Genomic DNA, 15,612 nt, shown 5'->3' with positions numbered 1-15,612 from the left:
ATAAATGGATGGAATATATGAGAAGATACTAGTGTTTATTGCTTCTAGGATGAGGATATTTGGAGTAAAGACACATGGATTCGGTTCAAAGCATGAGGCTGGTCAATAGTCAATGAATTGCTTCTCAAAAAAATATAGAAAGATTGGTGCAGTAGTGCTTAAGAAATAATTAACATGGGAAGAAAGACTTTGCAATAGGAAATTAATAATGCGGGAGGGATGAAATTAAATATGGCTTGGGGAAGTTGATTAATTCTCTTCTTTCCAATATCTGACATTGCAAATTTGTAATACAGAAGTTTCCACTTTATTATATGATGCTTATAAAACTTTAATCAGGATTTCCCTATTTTTCTTAGAGAAAAAGAGCAGCTATAATACAAGAAGCAGCAACCAATATTTGCGATAATTATAAAGAGAAAAAGAACCGAGGGGGAAAAACCTTTATGGGTAAATTCTGCCAATGAGATTAGCATGCATTATTTCCATCAACTATCTGCACATAATATACAAGGACTATGGCTTCTCAACAGAGCTTCTTCAAGTTTTAACTAAGTAGTTTAACCTCCCTAATAACCTGAGTGCTGTTTAGCCCCTGACAATTTCTAAAGAGACTTGTAACAATTTTTACAACTTGAAGTGGTCATGTGATCCTCTGTACAAGTAATTACTCGGTGCTTGTCCATGGAATTTCAAGTATACTTCATAATTATCCATTGGATTTTCCTCTGGCAAAGAAGAGTCAATCTCGACTGCGGCATGCTCATGTAAAATCATCATCAGATATTTCAGAAGCAGGATGCGTTCTTTTAAGCGAAGATTGATTGCCCCAAGAAAGGTTGGATTTCCTCAGGGCAGGAGTGCTATTCAATGATGTTCTCATTGATCTAGAAGGACCACTGGAGGATGAACTTTGCAAATGAGAACCCGTCCTATCTAAAGTTCCATTTGATGATGAAGACCACGACCTAATTTGCTGAGGTGAGAAAATCATGTTCTCATCTTTTCCTCGGTCTCCTTCTGGCTCATTCAACTGCTGAGCGGTTGATCTTGGCACTGATTCGACTGGAACAAGCTTCCCATCTACTTGATTGGTGAAAACAAATGTTACCTGAAAATAAGAAACTTAGATGGTTAAAACTATTCATCGCATCTAACTCACTGTAGCTGTCAAAGATTTTGCAGAATCCATTAAGTGCTTGAACTACTATTTTTTTCAGTGAACTTTAAAATCTTGATAAACAATTGTTTTTTTTAAACTGTATGTTATCTTTTTGTGCAGATGCAAGGAACTGCATTTTCTATACATTCAGTAGCAGGGGACCACAGATTCTATGAAATAAGATGAACTGACAAGTGCTTGTATAAAATTATGTAAGAAGTGATGCAGCTTTTATAACAAAGTTTGGTCAAATGGATGCCTAAGATATTGCCGCACCTCATCACCAGCTGAATATTTAAGTATAGCATCAGGCACTGTTGATGGATCAGAATGATGGCCCCAACTTCCTAAATCCTCTTCGGATGGTGTTCCGAGCTGAAAAATAATAGAAATTAAGCGTGCATAAGAAAGTACTATAGCTCCAAATGGAAAGAAGTATCTGAAAAGGACAATTTTACGCCACCTGTTTCTCTGGGCTTTTTAACTTCTGCAAGCATCCTGCAATTTCCGCAAATCCACCAATATCATCAGCCACTTGATTGGCCTGTTGATCTCCTATGCTTGAATCTTTGCCATCAGTAACCCCTGTAACACAATCGGTGCCATCCTTTGCAAACAAACTTTCCTTTTTACAACGTGTGCACTTCATGTTTTCATGTATCTCAGACCTGCATATAAGATAAAACAAAGACAAAAATTCATGAGTCTTGTTCGACACTAAAACTTCTGTCTCCTTGGCAAAATAGAACATGAATCAAAGGATGCATGCCATTCATGGATTATGTAACTTTATTTTATTGGCAATTAAGTGAATAAACTTTATTTTATTTGTATTGATAGATTTTTGTAAAGAGGATGATATAATAGAAAATTTTAAAGTCATTGATACAGTGTTCTAATGTTCTGATGTTCAAACAACCTTCGGAGGCGTTCAAACACTCTTGCCTGAGTATGATATAATGTTCCAGTGTTCCGGCATTCGAACGACTTCTATAGATGTTCGAACGCAAAATCCCGAGAGGAGTAGTATTTAATTGGCATTTGAATGGCCTTTGTAGGCATTCGAATGCAAAAGCCCAAGAATAGCATAATTTAATTGGCGTTTGAACAGCCTCTGTAGGTGTTCGAATGCAAAAGCCCAAGAACAGTGGATGTTTGAACGCATTTCCCGAGATAAAAATAAATAATAGGCATTCGCCTTGGCTGTGTGAACTATTTTGCTAAAAGCATTTGAACAACTCTCTATGCGTTCGAACGCCCTGACGAAGTTAAACTATTCTGGATCGACTTAAACTAGGTTTGTCATCTATCTTTAAAAACCTATATAAGTTTTTAATGCCTAAAAGATCGGGATTGATTGAAGAACGTGAATTAAAGTTTTAACAAAGATTGGAGTGGTTAAGAAGCTACAAGTTTTGAGCGTTCAAAAATTGTTCTTGATCGTTAAAATATTGTGCAACTTGTTTTGAGGGTTATTGAGATAAGATTCGTTCAATCTTAAGGGTCAAAGAGATCGGTGTAATTAACTAATAGAAGCAACTCATCGCGGAGTCTAACGAACAAAAGATCTTTAAATATCACTGAGATTCAACGAGTAATTTGTAAGCAATTCTTGTACTTACTTTTAATTAGTGATTAATTTGATCTTAGTGAAAAAGATCTATGGTTTTTACTCTATTAATTTGCTTACTGTTTAGCTTTCATAATTTATCGTCAAGTTTACTCGTTAAAGGTCATATAGTTAAGATTAGAATTAGAATTATTACTTAGGATTTTGGCACAAGTATTGTAACATATGTAAAATGGTAGCAAGCAAGAATATATGCCACAAGATCCAAGAGGGAGGGGTTACAGATGAGTATTGTGAGATTGGTCAAGGTGAGGACAAGCATTAGGATTTATCTTAGCATTTGACTCAATTATGAGAACTACCTTAACGAAGTGAGAGATAAGAAGCCCTAAGAGAAAGAATAAGAAGCTATTGCATCTCATCTAGACCTTTTTCTATATATTAATATCAGTGTGCTATTTTGAGAAGCCTGATCCATCAACCCTTCTTTCTTTATATATTAATATCAGTGTGCCACTTTGAGAAGGCTGATCCATCAACTCTACTAGAGTATTCTACATAAATCTCTTATATTCACGGCTTTCTCCTTTGACCTTCAGTTCTTGAAAACTTGAACAGAGTGCTTAATAGACATAACCAAAAGTCCAACCAAATTATTACTTGTCCTACACTCCTACTTAATTCCAATTGACACAGGTACACATTGATTGTTCCCCAGTAATCTTTTTTTCACAGATACTGCATATTAGATATTATCCATATCTTCCCCAGTTGTTTCAGCATCCTTAAGAAATTTCTAAATCTTAACAGATGAAGTGCAACCAATACAAGCTTAAGAGACAGACAAATATTTAAATATAGGAGTTACCTGATATGCTCATGAAATGTGAAAAGATCACGTAGGTTTTCCGTAGAAAGAAAACTTCCCTGTAAAAATACATGCCAGATTCATATATATGGAGGTTACAAGAAATAAAGAGAGATGCTTTAGGTATACTAACCTGTGCATGAATATTCACTTGATCCTGCTGAATAACTTTTTGAAGCCCTTCTTTTGACATTTGACGCTGGTAGACCTACAACAATAATCTCAGTATCATTTTGTCATCAATCACAATACTGTAGAATATAATCATGGTTTAGCAATAGGTTTACAGGTTCAGAGCTTCGAACCTTTTCCTCGATAGTTCCTGTGGTTAAGAACCTATAGATATAAACTCGCTTCTTTTGACCATCTCTCCAGACTCTTGCAGCAGCCTTGACACAGGCAAAATCTATGGTAAGACAGCACTTCTTCAAAATAAAATGTATTAATTCACCAAAAAAGATAAGAAGGATACCTGCTTATCATTGGCAGGGTTCCAATCAGGATCAAATAGCACCAATCGATTTCCACCAATTAGATTAAGCCCACAACCACCAGCCTTGCTGCTTAGGAGAAAAACAAATTCGTCCTGCCAGGAGCATATTACTGATTTGACCAGAAAAATGACTGTAACTCAATAGTCTTAGAAGCAAAGAAGATTACACACTTTAGATAGATCATTAAATTGGTTAACAAGCTTTTGCCTTTTACTAATGGATGTTGCTCCATCAAGCCTGACATATGGGTATCTTCTCTCCCGGCATAATTGAGCAAAAAGATCTAATGTCTGATAGAGTTTAAAAGATGATTAGGAAACACCAACAAATTTAATTAACTGGAGAAACTACATAAGATCATAAAAGTATACATTATGAGAAAGTAGATCGCTAAGAGAATACACAATTTTGGGCAGTAACGATGTCCATATTGTATGCTACATTAACACGTGATACATGCATTAAGTTGAGTGTGCTACTGAAGAATTATGACCATACTCTCGTACGAAAGGCCAACCCTCTCAAGGAAGAGAAGCCCGCCATGACGGAGGTTCAAATCTCATTCACAAGAAACGGCCAAGCAAGAGACTAAGGCCTTTGAGGAAGCATCATAAGAGTAAAAAAGCAACTAATTGGGAGCGAATCTGCCCAGATTTTTAGATGAGAAAGATGCTAGGAAGTCAAGTCAATAGGAAAAAGCCAAAATATACTAATTTGAGTCCATCCAATTAATTTTTATTTCCTCGAGCTATGAAGTCTAAACCCCAAGGGTAAGCCCTATAATGTCCAGCTTCCCCATTTCACTTGATGTATGTAAAGGATCACATGTTGCACTAGAAGCATCAGAGACGAAAGTGACACCAGCTGGTTTATGTTAATGTGCTGTAGCTTCTGATAAATTATACATCAGGTAAGTCCTGTCCTGCTTTGCTAAGTTAGAAGGTTGACTAGCGGTCAAGTATTATGCGAAAATGTATAAATCTAATAGAGCTGTTAGTTCTTGACAAACTTAATCATGATGCCAACAGTGAAAATTTGACAATGATACCAAGTATTGAGGATAGTACAAAACCTGTAATCCATTTCCTACTCTGCGATGGAAAGATGATTAATGAAGATGATCTCATATAACAACACCTCACTAGAAGGTCATTTGAGAATATTACTTGACATAAATTTATAGAAAAGAGAAGGATTAGGGTTAATTTGGACTTATAGCAACTTCTCCTAAAATTATCTTGACTCTGAAGTCCTACTACTGCTGGAAATATGGAATATGTGGAATATTATGGACATTGAATGCAAATAGCATGCATGAGTCACAGGCTCTCAAGCCTAGACTTTCTTAGTATGGATTAGGTAGCATTGTCATTTTACAAGTTATCAAAGGTTAAAGTGTTCTCTGTTCATCATTTATTAAAGATAAATATGAGAAGTGATTCTGTAACTGTTATATATAGCATTTAAATCATGTCAGCATTTAATCACCTGTGTATAATTTGATACAAGGACAATACGATCATCAGTTCTCTGACGAAGATGACCCAGCAACCGAGCTAGGACATGCATTTTACCTGATAATTCTACCCACATTCCCCCTCCAGTCCATGATCCGGATCTTGCAAAATGCAAAATATAGACAAAATCTGGTAAATTAGATAATCTAGATAGGCCAAATTAAGATCAGGGTCCTGACATCTACCTCCCAGAAAATAGTTCTGGAGAGAAAAAGCGCATGCAATCACCGAATCCAGATTTTTCTGAACTACTGCTCTTTATAGTGTCATAAATAAGCTGCAACATAAGAAATAATCAAGGGAAACAAAAATGTAGTCAGTTGCTTCGCTTCCCTCAACTGGAAGCAGAAAATACAAACTAAACATAAAAGAATAATTTCCAAGTAAAATCAAAATTTAAGTGTAACATGAGAAATCTTTGAAAAGAAAATCTAATCTAATCAGAGGGCACATCAATAAGAATAATTAACCCTGATAACGTTATTCCTCTAAAAATTATAATAAAAGCTTCAAGTATTCGTTAGTGCATCATATTGACAACACATGATTTTAGTAGCATTTCCTAAGTAGGAAATGTGGCAAATCCATTCAACAGCTTGTCCAGATTTACACCTATTTAGATGATGATGACAAAAAATGGCGTTCAATATGGTGAACGAGAGGCAAAAATAGGACAGAAATTTAAAGAGTGTACTGGAAGATAAGAAAAGTTAAAAGTTGTTACAATTTCTATTTGTGAAAAATATAAAAATTTATTAAAAGATATGATATTTTTAGAATAAATTACCTTAGGATGATTACACAATTTCTTTAGAGCAGTAATATATGCTAAAATTTTGGAGTGTTTTGCTTCTTCCGATATTAGACGCTTAACCTGAAATGTATCAATAAGTAAGCTAAAATAGCAACTAGCATAATCCCCACCAAAAAAAAAAGCATACTATTTTGTCAACAAATTAAGTATAAAGATGAGAAGGAAGAATAAACTCACATTTTTGGATTTTATGAAGTGGTTATACAAATCAAGTTGTAAAGGAGTCAATTTGCAGCAGACAACTTGAATGATCTGTGATGACATAATCAGGTCAGTGAGGCAAATAAGATACTATTAAAAGGAAAGGGAGTAAAGTAGCCACACAAAGCAAAATTCTAAAGCAAACTACCTTTGGCACATGAAGATGGAAGAATCATGATTGATAAATGAAAGAACAACTGAACATGAAAAGACTTCTCTACCTTTGGTTGATATGATTATCACACAAGATTCTATAGACTATGATTTCCAACAAATGGGGATATTATAACTAGGGCTGTCAAAAAAGCTTGTTGGCTCGCGAGGCTTGTGAGCTCAGCTCGAACTATAAACGAACCGAGCTGAGCCGAGCTGGTTGGACAAATGATCAACCCTCCCTAAACATGAAGACACTTCAACCCCACTAAACTTTAGCCAATATAGTAAATTACATAGTCTAGGTTTTAAGACGAGTGCGTTGCCGAACTATTGCTTTAAAATAAACACTGCTAAGACCTATTCTAAACTATCATGCTACCAAGTTGTTCCTCCAAGCCAATCGCATAGTCGAGCTATCAATTGAGCCGAGCCACCAAACAATCAACAATTTTCTTCACAATAATTATTTAGGATTAGAGTTGATCTCACGACCTTCTTGGTCATATGAAATGGTATCTACCAATTTACAAGAATTGGTTAGTGTGTTGTAGCACAGTTGGCAAAGCATTTCAGTCTCAAATTGGATGACTCGGATTTGAATCCTGAGTTTTACATCTAAATATGTTATTTTTTACAATTGATTGGATGACATTTAGTTTCACGTCGAGAAATAAAGAGCTATGGAAGGTCTTTATATGTACCAACCTCTCAAAAGATTGTAACTTTATAGTTATAGAATAAATTGAAACAAAATTTTTTGAAAAATTGAACCAACTTGAGCCAAGTCGAGCTAGGTCAATAATCTTAACGAGTCAAGCCGAGCCCATATCATCAAAAACATTTATTAGCAATTAAAAATAAAAAATAAAAGGGCAAGATACCTTTGGCGGTAGGTGATTTGACAACAAAGCATTTGTCCGCCTCAATATAAACTGAAATTTTCAATAGATATCACCAAGAAAACACCATAAGTATACAAAGTAATCTTTTTCAAATAAAGCTTCATGAGGATGAAGAATGATATCAAGCTTATCTAGAAAAGCCTTACTTGATTTACTTTTGCACTTAGCTCTGCAGATCGCTCAGCACTCAGCTTTCGTTCCTCTACCGTCGCCATAGGCTCTCTTCCACAAATTATTGGTGCCTTGATTCAATAAGACATGTAAAGTTGCCACAATCATTTAGACAGATAATGGAAACATAAGGCAGAAATGATTGTAATAGCTCAAACCACTTATTGATTAGACACCCAAAGATTTTCTCCTTAAACATATTGTTGCTTGTAATGCTCAACTCAAAGATTAGTAAGTTGAAGAACTCAAGAGGGGGGTAGAGGTGGGAATACTGTACCACTTGTTATAGGAAATTGCAGCTAGAAACATTTTCCTAGTGATTCATACTTTCCTGGTAAGTATTTAGTTAAATTCAAATCAGTCTTATTATCTTATGGCAGTTGGTTTTCATATTTTGAGTTAAGGAACTGTTCCAGATAAGAAGGATGTAGTCTTTTGAGACCAACCTGAAGAAAAGTAAGACTTAAGATACACATGCAACTTATAAATGTGTAAAAAGGATTAATATAAAATTCTCGCATTAAGTATATGGTGAAATAACTTGATAAATTATCAAAATGCTTTCACAAAATAATGAAACCTACCATAGAAATCTTTGACTTAATAAATTGCACACTGTATAGCACTATTAATAAAATTCACTGAGCCCCAGTGGATTCATTATCTGTGCATATTGGAACCAACAACTGACACAGAAGACTTTGACTTTGACCTTCATCTTGCCATCAACTATTAATTTGCTTTAATCTTAACTTTCACGGCATGCCATGAACTGTGATGAAACTTAGCTATCTCTTGTGATTCCACAATAGAACTTTAAGGAAAGAAATGGATATCATTTGAAAAGAAAAAAACCCGGTAAAACAGAAGCAATGTAATGGCTTGAGTAATTGATTATGGGTGAAATAAAAAAAAAACTTACTTCATAATATCTGCGGAAATGTGCTGCATTCCCTAAAACGCCTGGATTTGTGAAGTTTACCATGGAAAAGAATTCCTCTAGATCATTCTGTAGTATCAGGAGAAAAAGGAATCTTATGGTCAAAGAAGATCATGAAAAGAATATGAGAAGCAGACTGACTCACCTGCATTGGTGTTCCTGACAACAGGATACGCTGTTTGCAAGGAAGAGCAGCCAATGCCTAAAACAAACATATGACCACTTTAGTATTGCTTATTTAAAACAGTTGATCAGACTAAGGTAACTCTTGAAAGAGAGAAAAACCTAGTAAGAACATAAGTAGGCCATTTTGTATTGAAACAATTCAGGCCAAAATTCTGCCAACGATTAGTGAGAAATATTCATATTTTACAAGTGTATGACAAATAAATATCATCAATGCTTCATTATCTGAATGTAAATCACATGGATGAGTTTCGCATACTCTATTTGTCAGTGTTTGATCATTCTTCAGCCTATGAGCCTCGTCACAAATGAGAAGGTCACAGCTTCCAGTCCTTTCAAATTTAGCAGAATGCATCCGAAATGTCTCGTAAGATATGATGAGTACCTGAAATTGATTCTACAAGTTAATATTGTGTTTACAGGGATATTATATTCTATAAAGCTTAAAGCATTTAACTAGCCAATCTATCACATAACATTTTATTCAGTTTCAATCAATATGGAAGTGAAAAGTGGTAGCCAAGAACCTGTAAAGGACTGCAAGATTTTAAGAAACTTTCAATCCCAGAGAGAACGTCTGCACGTGTGCTTTCACACAAAGAAAGAAGCGGAACTTTTCCCCCAAGCCACTTATTAATCTCAGACTCCCAATTACTAACTAGACTTGTAGGAGTCACAATCATAGCCCTCTTGACAATTGGCTTGCCATCAAATCCCTGTCGAAGAAGGGTGTAAAGTAAAGTAATTGATTGTAGAGTCTTTCCCAATCTGCATTAGTTGAAAAGGTTAAAAGTATATGTTATCAGCAACAGTCAAGACAGAGATACCTGAAGAACAAGTAAACCACTAAAACAACTGCTAGAGACAAAGAAGATAGCAAGTGGGCTAGCTTACCCCATATCATCTGCTAGAATGCATCCATTAATACCATCAGCACTGGACAACCCAGAAACACAGTTGAACATAAACTGAACTCCTTCTCTGCATTACAATGTAAAAATGCTAAATAACTGAAAGCAAACTTAACTGTGACTAAAAGCCTGTTATATTAAACATCACCATTTATCAAATGCAGTGTAGTTAGAAGTAAATGTTTTTGTGCCTCTTCCTTCTTCTTATGTTCATTAGTCTCATATATAAGTGATAACCGATAACTAAAAACTGTTGGTTGTGATCCAAAATAATCCAACTGAAGTGATTTACATCACAATCTGTGCCTTGATTGAGATTTTTTTTAAGAAAAAATGTATAGTGAATGCAATAACAAAACATAGCAAAGTATATCCATAGGAAAAAAAATTACAATGGTAATTGAAAATAAAGCACTGAAAATAGTATAGGGCATCCCAGCATGCTTGTTTAGCAGAAACAAAAAAAAAATCAAGCGTGGAAAGCAAGCATGAGACAAAACGTAAAGCGGAATGGAAAAAGAAAAGCGGAAAGAGAAACAAGATATGTACCTCTGATGAGGTCGAAGATAACGAACAAGCAAGGGATCTACTTCAATTGGAGAAAGATCACCATTTTCTTCATCATTTACCTCGGGTTGCCACAGAATGAGAGGCTCAATCCCAGGTGGGAGAGCTTGATCCTTTTCTGAGTAATCCTCAGTTGCAGCAGTAGGCGTTTGTAAAATGTTAGTTATAGCAGCCAATGGCTGCCGCGAAGAATTCCATGGGACAAACCTTTTACGTGCCCATAACCGTCGAGCAAGTTCTTCATTATGATCCCTATATCCGTTTCGGCATGGAGGTTTAAATGGCTTCCTAGCCACTTCTGCTCCATCAGAAACTGAGAGAATTCGTGGAATAAGCGGCTGCCTTCTTACAAGAAGGTTCCCCCTGTCAGAATTGGAAAAGGAGATGTAATTCAAATTATCTTCTGATGATATAAGACATTTCAAACTAATTAGACGATCCAAATCCCCATACACTCCCATCTTCCAATTGTCAAATTTCCTGAACCACAACTTTGAGCTTTCCATTACACATCACAAATCTTGATGTCTAATACAAACCCTAAATCCATGAAAGAGTAGAACACACTACGAATCGCAAAGGAAACCAAAACGCCAGATCCAACTACTGCCATTGACCAAATAGGAACGAGGAAAAACAAGATCCCCGCCGTACCTCACAAGAGCGGCAACGTTCTGCGACTTCCTCTCGCTATCAGAAGGCGGCGAATCGAAATCACGAGGCTCTTCCTCTTGCAGGTCTCCTTCTCGATCGGCTTCTTCTTCTGCTGCTGCTACGGCTTCGATGTAATCCTCGTCTCCTTCCGCCGTCTCAGTGGAGTCCGAGGAGAGATCGAACTCGTAGTCTTCTCGATCTCTTCTTCTCGAAACCATTTGGATCATCGCCAGAGGTGCGAAAATGAGGGATTTGCTCTGTATCCCCTTCAGGCCTTTTGGCTTGTACCACGCGGGTTCGTAAAGGTGACCTCAAATTTTGGCGGTAGAGTGAATACTGTCTGATGTTCCAGTAATGACCTGACTATTCCTTCAAATTGACATTTACATACTCATCTTGAAAATTACAGAATTTGCATTAACCACCCCATTTTATTCATTATTACCGAAACGAAAATTTAGTTATACACAGGGTGTTAAATAGAAAAATACAGAATCAAACCCATGTTTACCCAATATTATTGAAACAAAATTTAAATATATAGAGGGTGTTAACTGAAAAGGTACATATATTTGCATTTGCGCCCCCATATTATTCATTATTAATGAAAAACAAATTTAGTGATATACAGGGTGTTAATTGAAAAAATACAGAAATTTGCATTTACCGCCCATATTATTCATTATTATGAAACCGAATATTCAATTATATAGGGTGTTAAATAAAAATTAAAGGAATTTGCATTTAGGGTTACTTGTGGAATATTAGTGAAATAAAAATTAAAGGAATTTGCATTTAGGGTTACTTGTGGAATATTAGTGAAATAAAAATTTAATACAAACCCGAGATTCATGAAAAGAGGAAACCAAAACGCCAGATCCAACCATTGCCATTGACCAAAATGGAACGAGGAAAACAAGATCCCCGTCGTACCTCACAATAGGGGCGACGTTCTGCGACTTCCTCTCGCTATCGGACGGCGGCGAATTGGAATCACGAGGCTCTTTCCTCTTGCTGGTCTTCTCGATCGGCTTCGATGTAATCCTCGTCTCCTTCCTCCGTCTCAGTGGAGTCTGAGGAGAGATCGATCTCTTCTTCTCGAAACCATTTGGATCATATCTCTTCACGCCTTTTGGCTCGTACCACGCGGGTTCGCGAAGGTGACCTCAAATTTTGGCGGTAGACTGAATACTATCTGCTGTTCCAAGAATGCCCTGACTATTCTCAAAATGAGATTTATATCCTCAACTTTGAGACCTTCTACAAAGGTCGAGGACCAGAGGGGGGGTCTATATGCAAGTATGCAACGTCGTTATTTGCATAAAAGTCTTTCATGTTTAGTTTATCATATATATAGCTCTCAAATTCCACATCTGAAGGATGCATACTTATAAATATGAAAGTTGGAGGGGCCAATATGCAAAAGACTTTAGAGGGGGCAATCCTCTATCACTCGCTGTCTCTGTTTCCCATTCTCTTCTTCTAATTTGATCAGTACGCTAGCGAAGATGAACCTTGGAGAAGGATACGTTGGAGATTATTCGAGTGGGCTACATCTTCTCCTCTAGGGCAGTGCCTCTTTCAGGGAAGAACTTCTATTCTTAATGCCTTTAGGTTAATCTTTCTTTATGGGCGTATATATGTATGGATGTGTATACTCCAATGCGTGCAAATTTGATCTAATTTACTATCAATAAGTTGAGTTTGACATCACCGAATCGTCAACATCATAGTATGAAAGTCGCATTTTCTTAACGCATATTATTCACTTGTGTGATACTAGATGGATTAACAGAATAAGAGGACATCTTTTTCCTCCCAAATTCGAGATACTTGGGCACTTCTTTTTGCACCACTAATGATGTTTATTCCTTGTAAAATTGATAAAATTATACGTTTCTCTAAGTGCTTATAAACATCTTTTGTTGGTCATTCTGCTTATGAATGTTTGCACAGTCCATAGTTGATTATCACAGATTGTTGAGATTTGATTTAAACGCTGAACGAGAAATGTTACTGTCTTCCATATTATCCTAGTTGATCATCACAAATTTTAGACAAATGTTTAGGAATCTCGCAAGGGGAATTAAATGGATTTTGAATTCTTAATCTCTTACTTTGAGAATCAAACTTTTACATTATCTATCTTTGTACTTTGCAAAAAAAAAAAAAGGGGTCATAAATGTAGTTAAGGGAGGAAGGAAGGTAGTCTGAGAATCATTTAGATGAGCACACAGCAAACACAAGTTTTTACATATTACACAGGAGATACAAAGCAAACTACATGATCTTAAAGCCAGTAGCCCTGTAACATCCTTCGCAACTTACAAAGTATAACCATTGTTTTGCTTCCTTCTCATTAGTGGTCATAACTAGTAGGCCACAATTCTTAGACCAAGGCTGTTCTGAGCAAAATCCACAAGATTGTCAATCTCATCCTCATCAATGAAGCCATCACCATCAATATCAGCACGGCGAATTCCACGCCTGCTCTTCCAACCACTAAACCGCCCACGGATGCTGCGGATGGCTCGCTGTAGCTCCTCCCGGCTTATGCGCCCATCCTTGTCCGTGTCAAACCTCTTCAGCCATTCCTTGAACTCATCCACTGTCATTTCACGATCCTTTGCCCGCGTTGTTGGTTTCATGTTCTTGATAGCCATGCTGTTTAGTATGCTCTCAGCTCTCACATGGTCACAGGTTTGCACCTCCTGCTCTTTTATAAGTATTCAGTTCTTTTATAAAAAGTTGGGCTTCAGATTCGTCTTTCATTGATCTTTCTGGAGATGATAACTAGCAACTTGATAGTATAGAATCTTCTGCAAGTGGCAACAAAATTTTCAAATATATTTCTTGACTGATGGATAAGAGAATTGTATAAAGCAACGAAAGCTGCTGCCACCCGTTGTTGGAATACTTAGAAAAAGCAGGTAGTGGAAGAAATGTAGGGTGTGGTGCATATTGAGATGCTTAGAAAGAATAAGATGCCTAATTATTTTAAAAGCAATCTCATTACAATTCCAACTTTTCACTTTGTGAACAGGTTCTGGTATCAGAGGCTAAAAAAATCAAGGAAAATACTAATGCTTAAAGTGAGTGAATCTGGCCACTTCTGTGTATCTCCCATCTTTCAATTCATTTAGAAAAAGACATTGTTGTTGGAATTTTCTCCTATGAAATTGAACTCTGGCCTTTCTGAGTTCAAGAACACAATTACTGGAATTAAATCACCATTGGTGCAAATTTTTTTGGTCTCTAAACGGTAATACAATTGATAGAAGAACCTGTTCATTATTGTGATGGAAGTTAAGAGATGAGATGTTCAATTAGTTAGTCAACATTCATGCAGAAACAAACAGATATTTTATGTTCATGTTTTTGAAGCTAGAACACTGGGATTCATCTTTTTCTCCTGATCTCTAAAACGAAGAGGAAATGCTTCATTTCTGGATAGTGCACCATGGGGCTCATGAAACTTGCTAAAATATTGAGCTCGTCTTTTAAAAAAATAATATATAACAAACAGGGAGGCACAATGTGAATGATAGAAGAAACCATTGTAATTTTCAAAGCATAAGATTGAGACTTACACCTCAGATGATATGTTGGAATATTCGCCACCAAGCTTTCAGTTGTTAAGTTGGACTTTCAACTGGTTAAGATAGTTTATGTTATCCAAAGGAAGCCTTATGGGGTAAGTTATTTTTGAGTCAGATTATTCCACACTTATCTCACGGTATGTCTTGATTACTTAGTCTTCCATCTTTCATCCACGTTGATCCAACGGTATAATGGATGTCAAGAAGGATTCTGCAGATGAATCCTTGCAATGAGAGTAGATAAACAGATAGCTGAGCTTATTCATGATGTCTATCTGAGGTTTTCCCCTTTGATTATATTTCTTGCTAAATCAATTAAAGACAAGAACAGCTTGCTTTAAATTCCGGACTGGATTTAGGGTGGTGTTCCTGCTTGTCTTGCATAATGAGCGGGTGATTAATTGGCAAGAATGTTAGTTTTAAAGTAGTTTAAACTTCTCAGGGTTGATTTAGTAGTCTAGTGCACAACAAGCAGTACCAAATTTTAGAGAGAGGTCATATATGTCCATAAACAAGTACATAAACCAATCTATGAGAAATTATATTGTAGGTTTAAAATGAAACAACTCTATCAATTCAAATCTTACAGAAGCTGCCTTAATAATAAATAGATACACAAGAACCTGACAAACATACAAACTCTCTAAATTTTCTTAGCATATACTATTGTATAAATATGGACATGCAGTTTTTAGTACAAATCATAATCATAGATCTTCATATGAAGATGCTTCTGTGCATAGCTAACCAACTTGCTAAACTCATCCTTGTCTATGAGCCTGTTTCGATTGGTGTCAGCTTCCTTCAGCCCCTCACGAGCCTTCCACCAAGCAAACCACGCGTTCAAGCTCTGGAGTGCGCGCCGCAGCTCCTCCCTGCTTATCCGACCGTCATGGTTGG

General features: G+C 36.4%; 2 protein-coding genes across 5 annotated transcripts; both read right to left on the bottom strand.

Annotated features, from left to right (window-relative positions):
* Window positions 1–449: 449 nt before the first annotated feature.
* On the bottom strand, window positions 450–13,202 carry LOC140760069 (DNA repair and recombination protein RAD54). Of its 4 annotated transcripts, none has more exons than XM_073096865.1 (22): window positions 12,047–13,202; window positions 11,114–11,508; window positions 10,442–10,822; window positions 9,876–9,962; window positions 9,509–9,749; window positions 9,241–9,366; window positions 8,941–8,997; window positions 8,778–8,864; window positions 7,831–7,926; window positions 7,664–7,714; window positions 6,603–6,677; window positions 6,399–6,485; window positions 5,797–5,888; window positions 5,583–5,712; window positions 4,265–4,384; window positions 4,073–4,186; window positions 3,906–3,989; window positions 3,734–3,808; window positions 3,601–3,659; window positions 1,626–1,830; window positions 1,439–1,537; window positions 450–1,111 (listed from the first exon to the last, which is right to left on the bottom strand). In XM_073096865.1, the coding sequence occupies exons 2-22, from the start codon at window positions 11,338–11,340 to the stop codon at window positions 764–766; spliced, it is 2,841 nt and encodes a 946-aa protein (XP_072952966.1). In that variant the 5' UTR covers window positions 11,341–11,508; window positions 12,047–13,202; the 3' UTR covers window positions 450–763. The 4 variants fall into 4 exon arrangements, with proteins under 4 accessions (XP_072952966.1, XP_072952965.1, XP_072952968.1 ...); XM_073096864.1 differs by having other exon boundaries at window positions 11,114–11,482; XM_073096867.1 differs by having other exon boundaries at window positions 11,114–11,476.
* A 107-nt stretch (window positions 13,203–13,309) lies between these two features.
* LOC140760071 (polcalcin Cyn d 7-like) lies at window positions 13,310–14,366 on the bottom strand. The gene has a single exon (XM_073096871.1). The coding sequence runs from the start codon at window positions 13,774–13,776 to the stop codon at window positions 13,486–13,488; it is 291 nt and encodes a 96-aa protein (XP_072952972.1). The 5' UTR covers window positions 13,777–14,366; the 3' UTR covers window positions 13,310–13,485.
* Window positions 14,367–15,612: the final 1,246 nt, after the last annotated feature.

The sequence above is a fragment of the Typha angustifolia genome, chromosome 5 (genome assembly GCF_048772165.1).
Source record: "Typha angustifolia cultivar Huaian chromosome 5, ASM4877216v1, whole genome shotgun sequence".
Taxonomy (NCBI): domain Eukaryota; kingdom Viridiplantae; phylum Streptophyta; class Magnoliopsida; order Poales; family Typhaceae; genus Typha; species Typha angustifolia.
The sequence above is the reverse complement of the archived record's forward strand: the minus strand, read 5'-3'. Positions and strand labels throughout refer to the sequence as shown.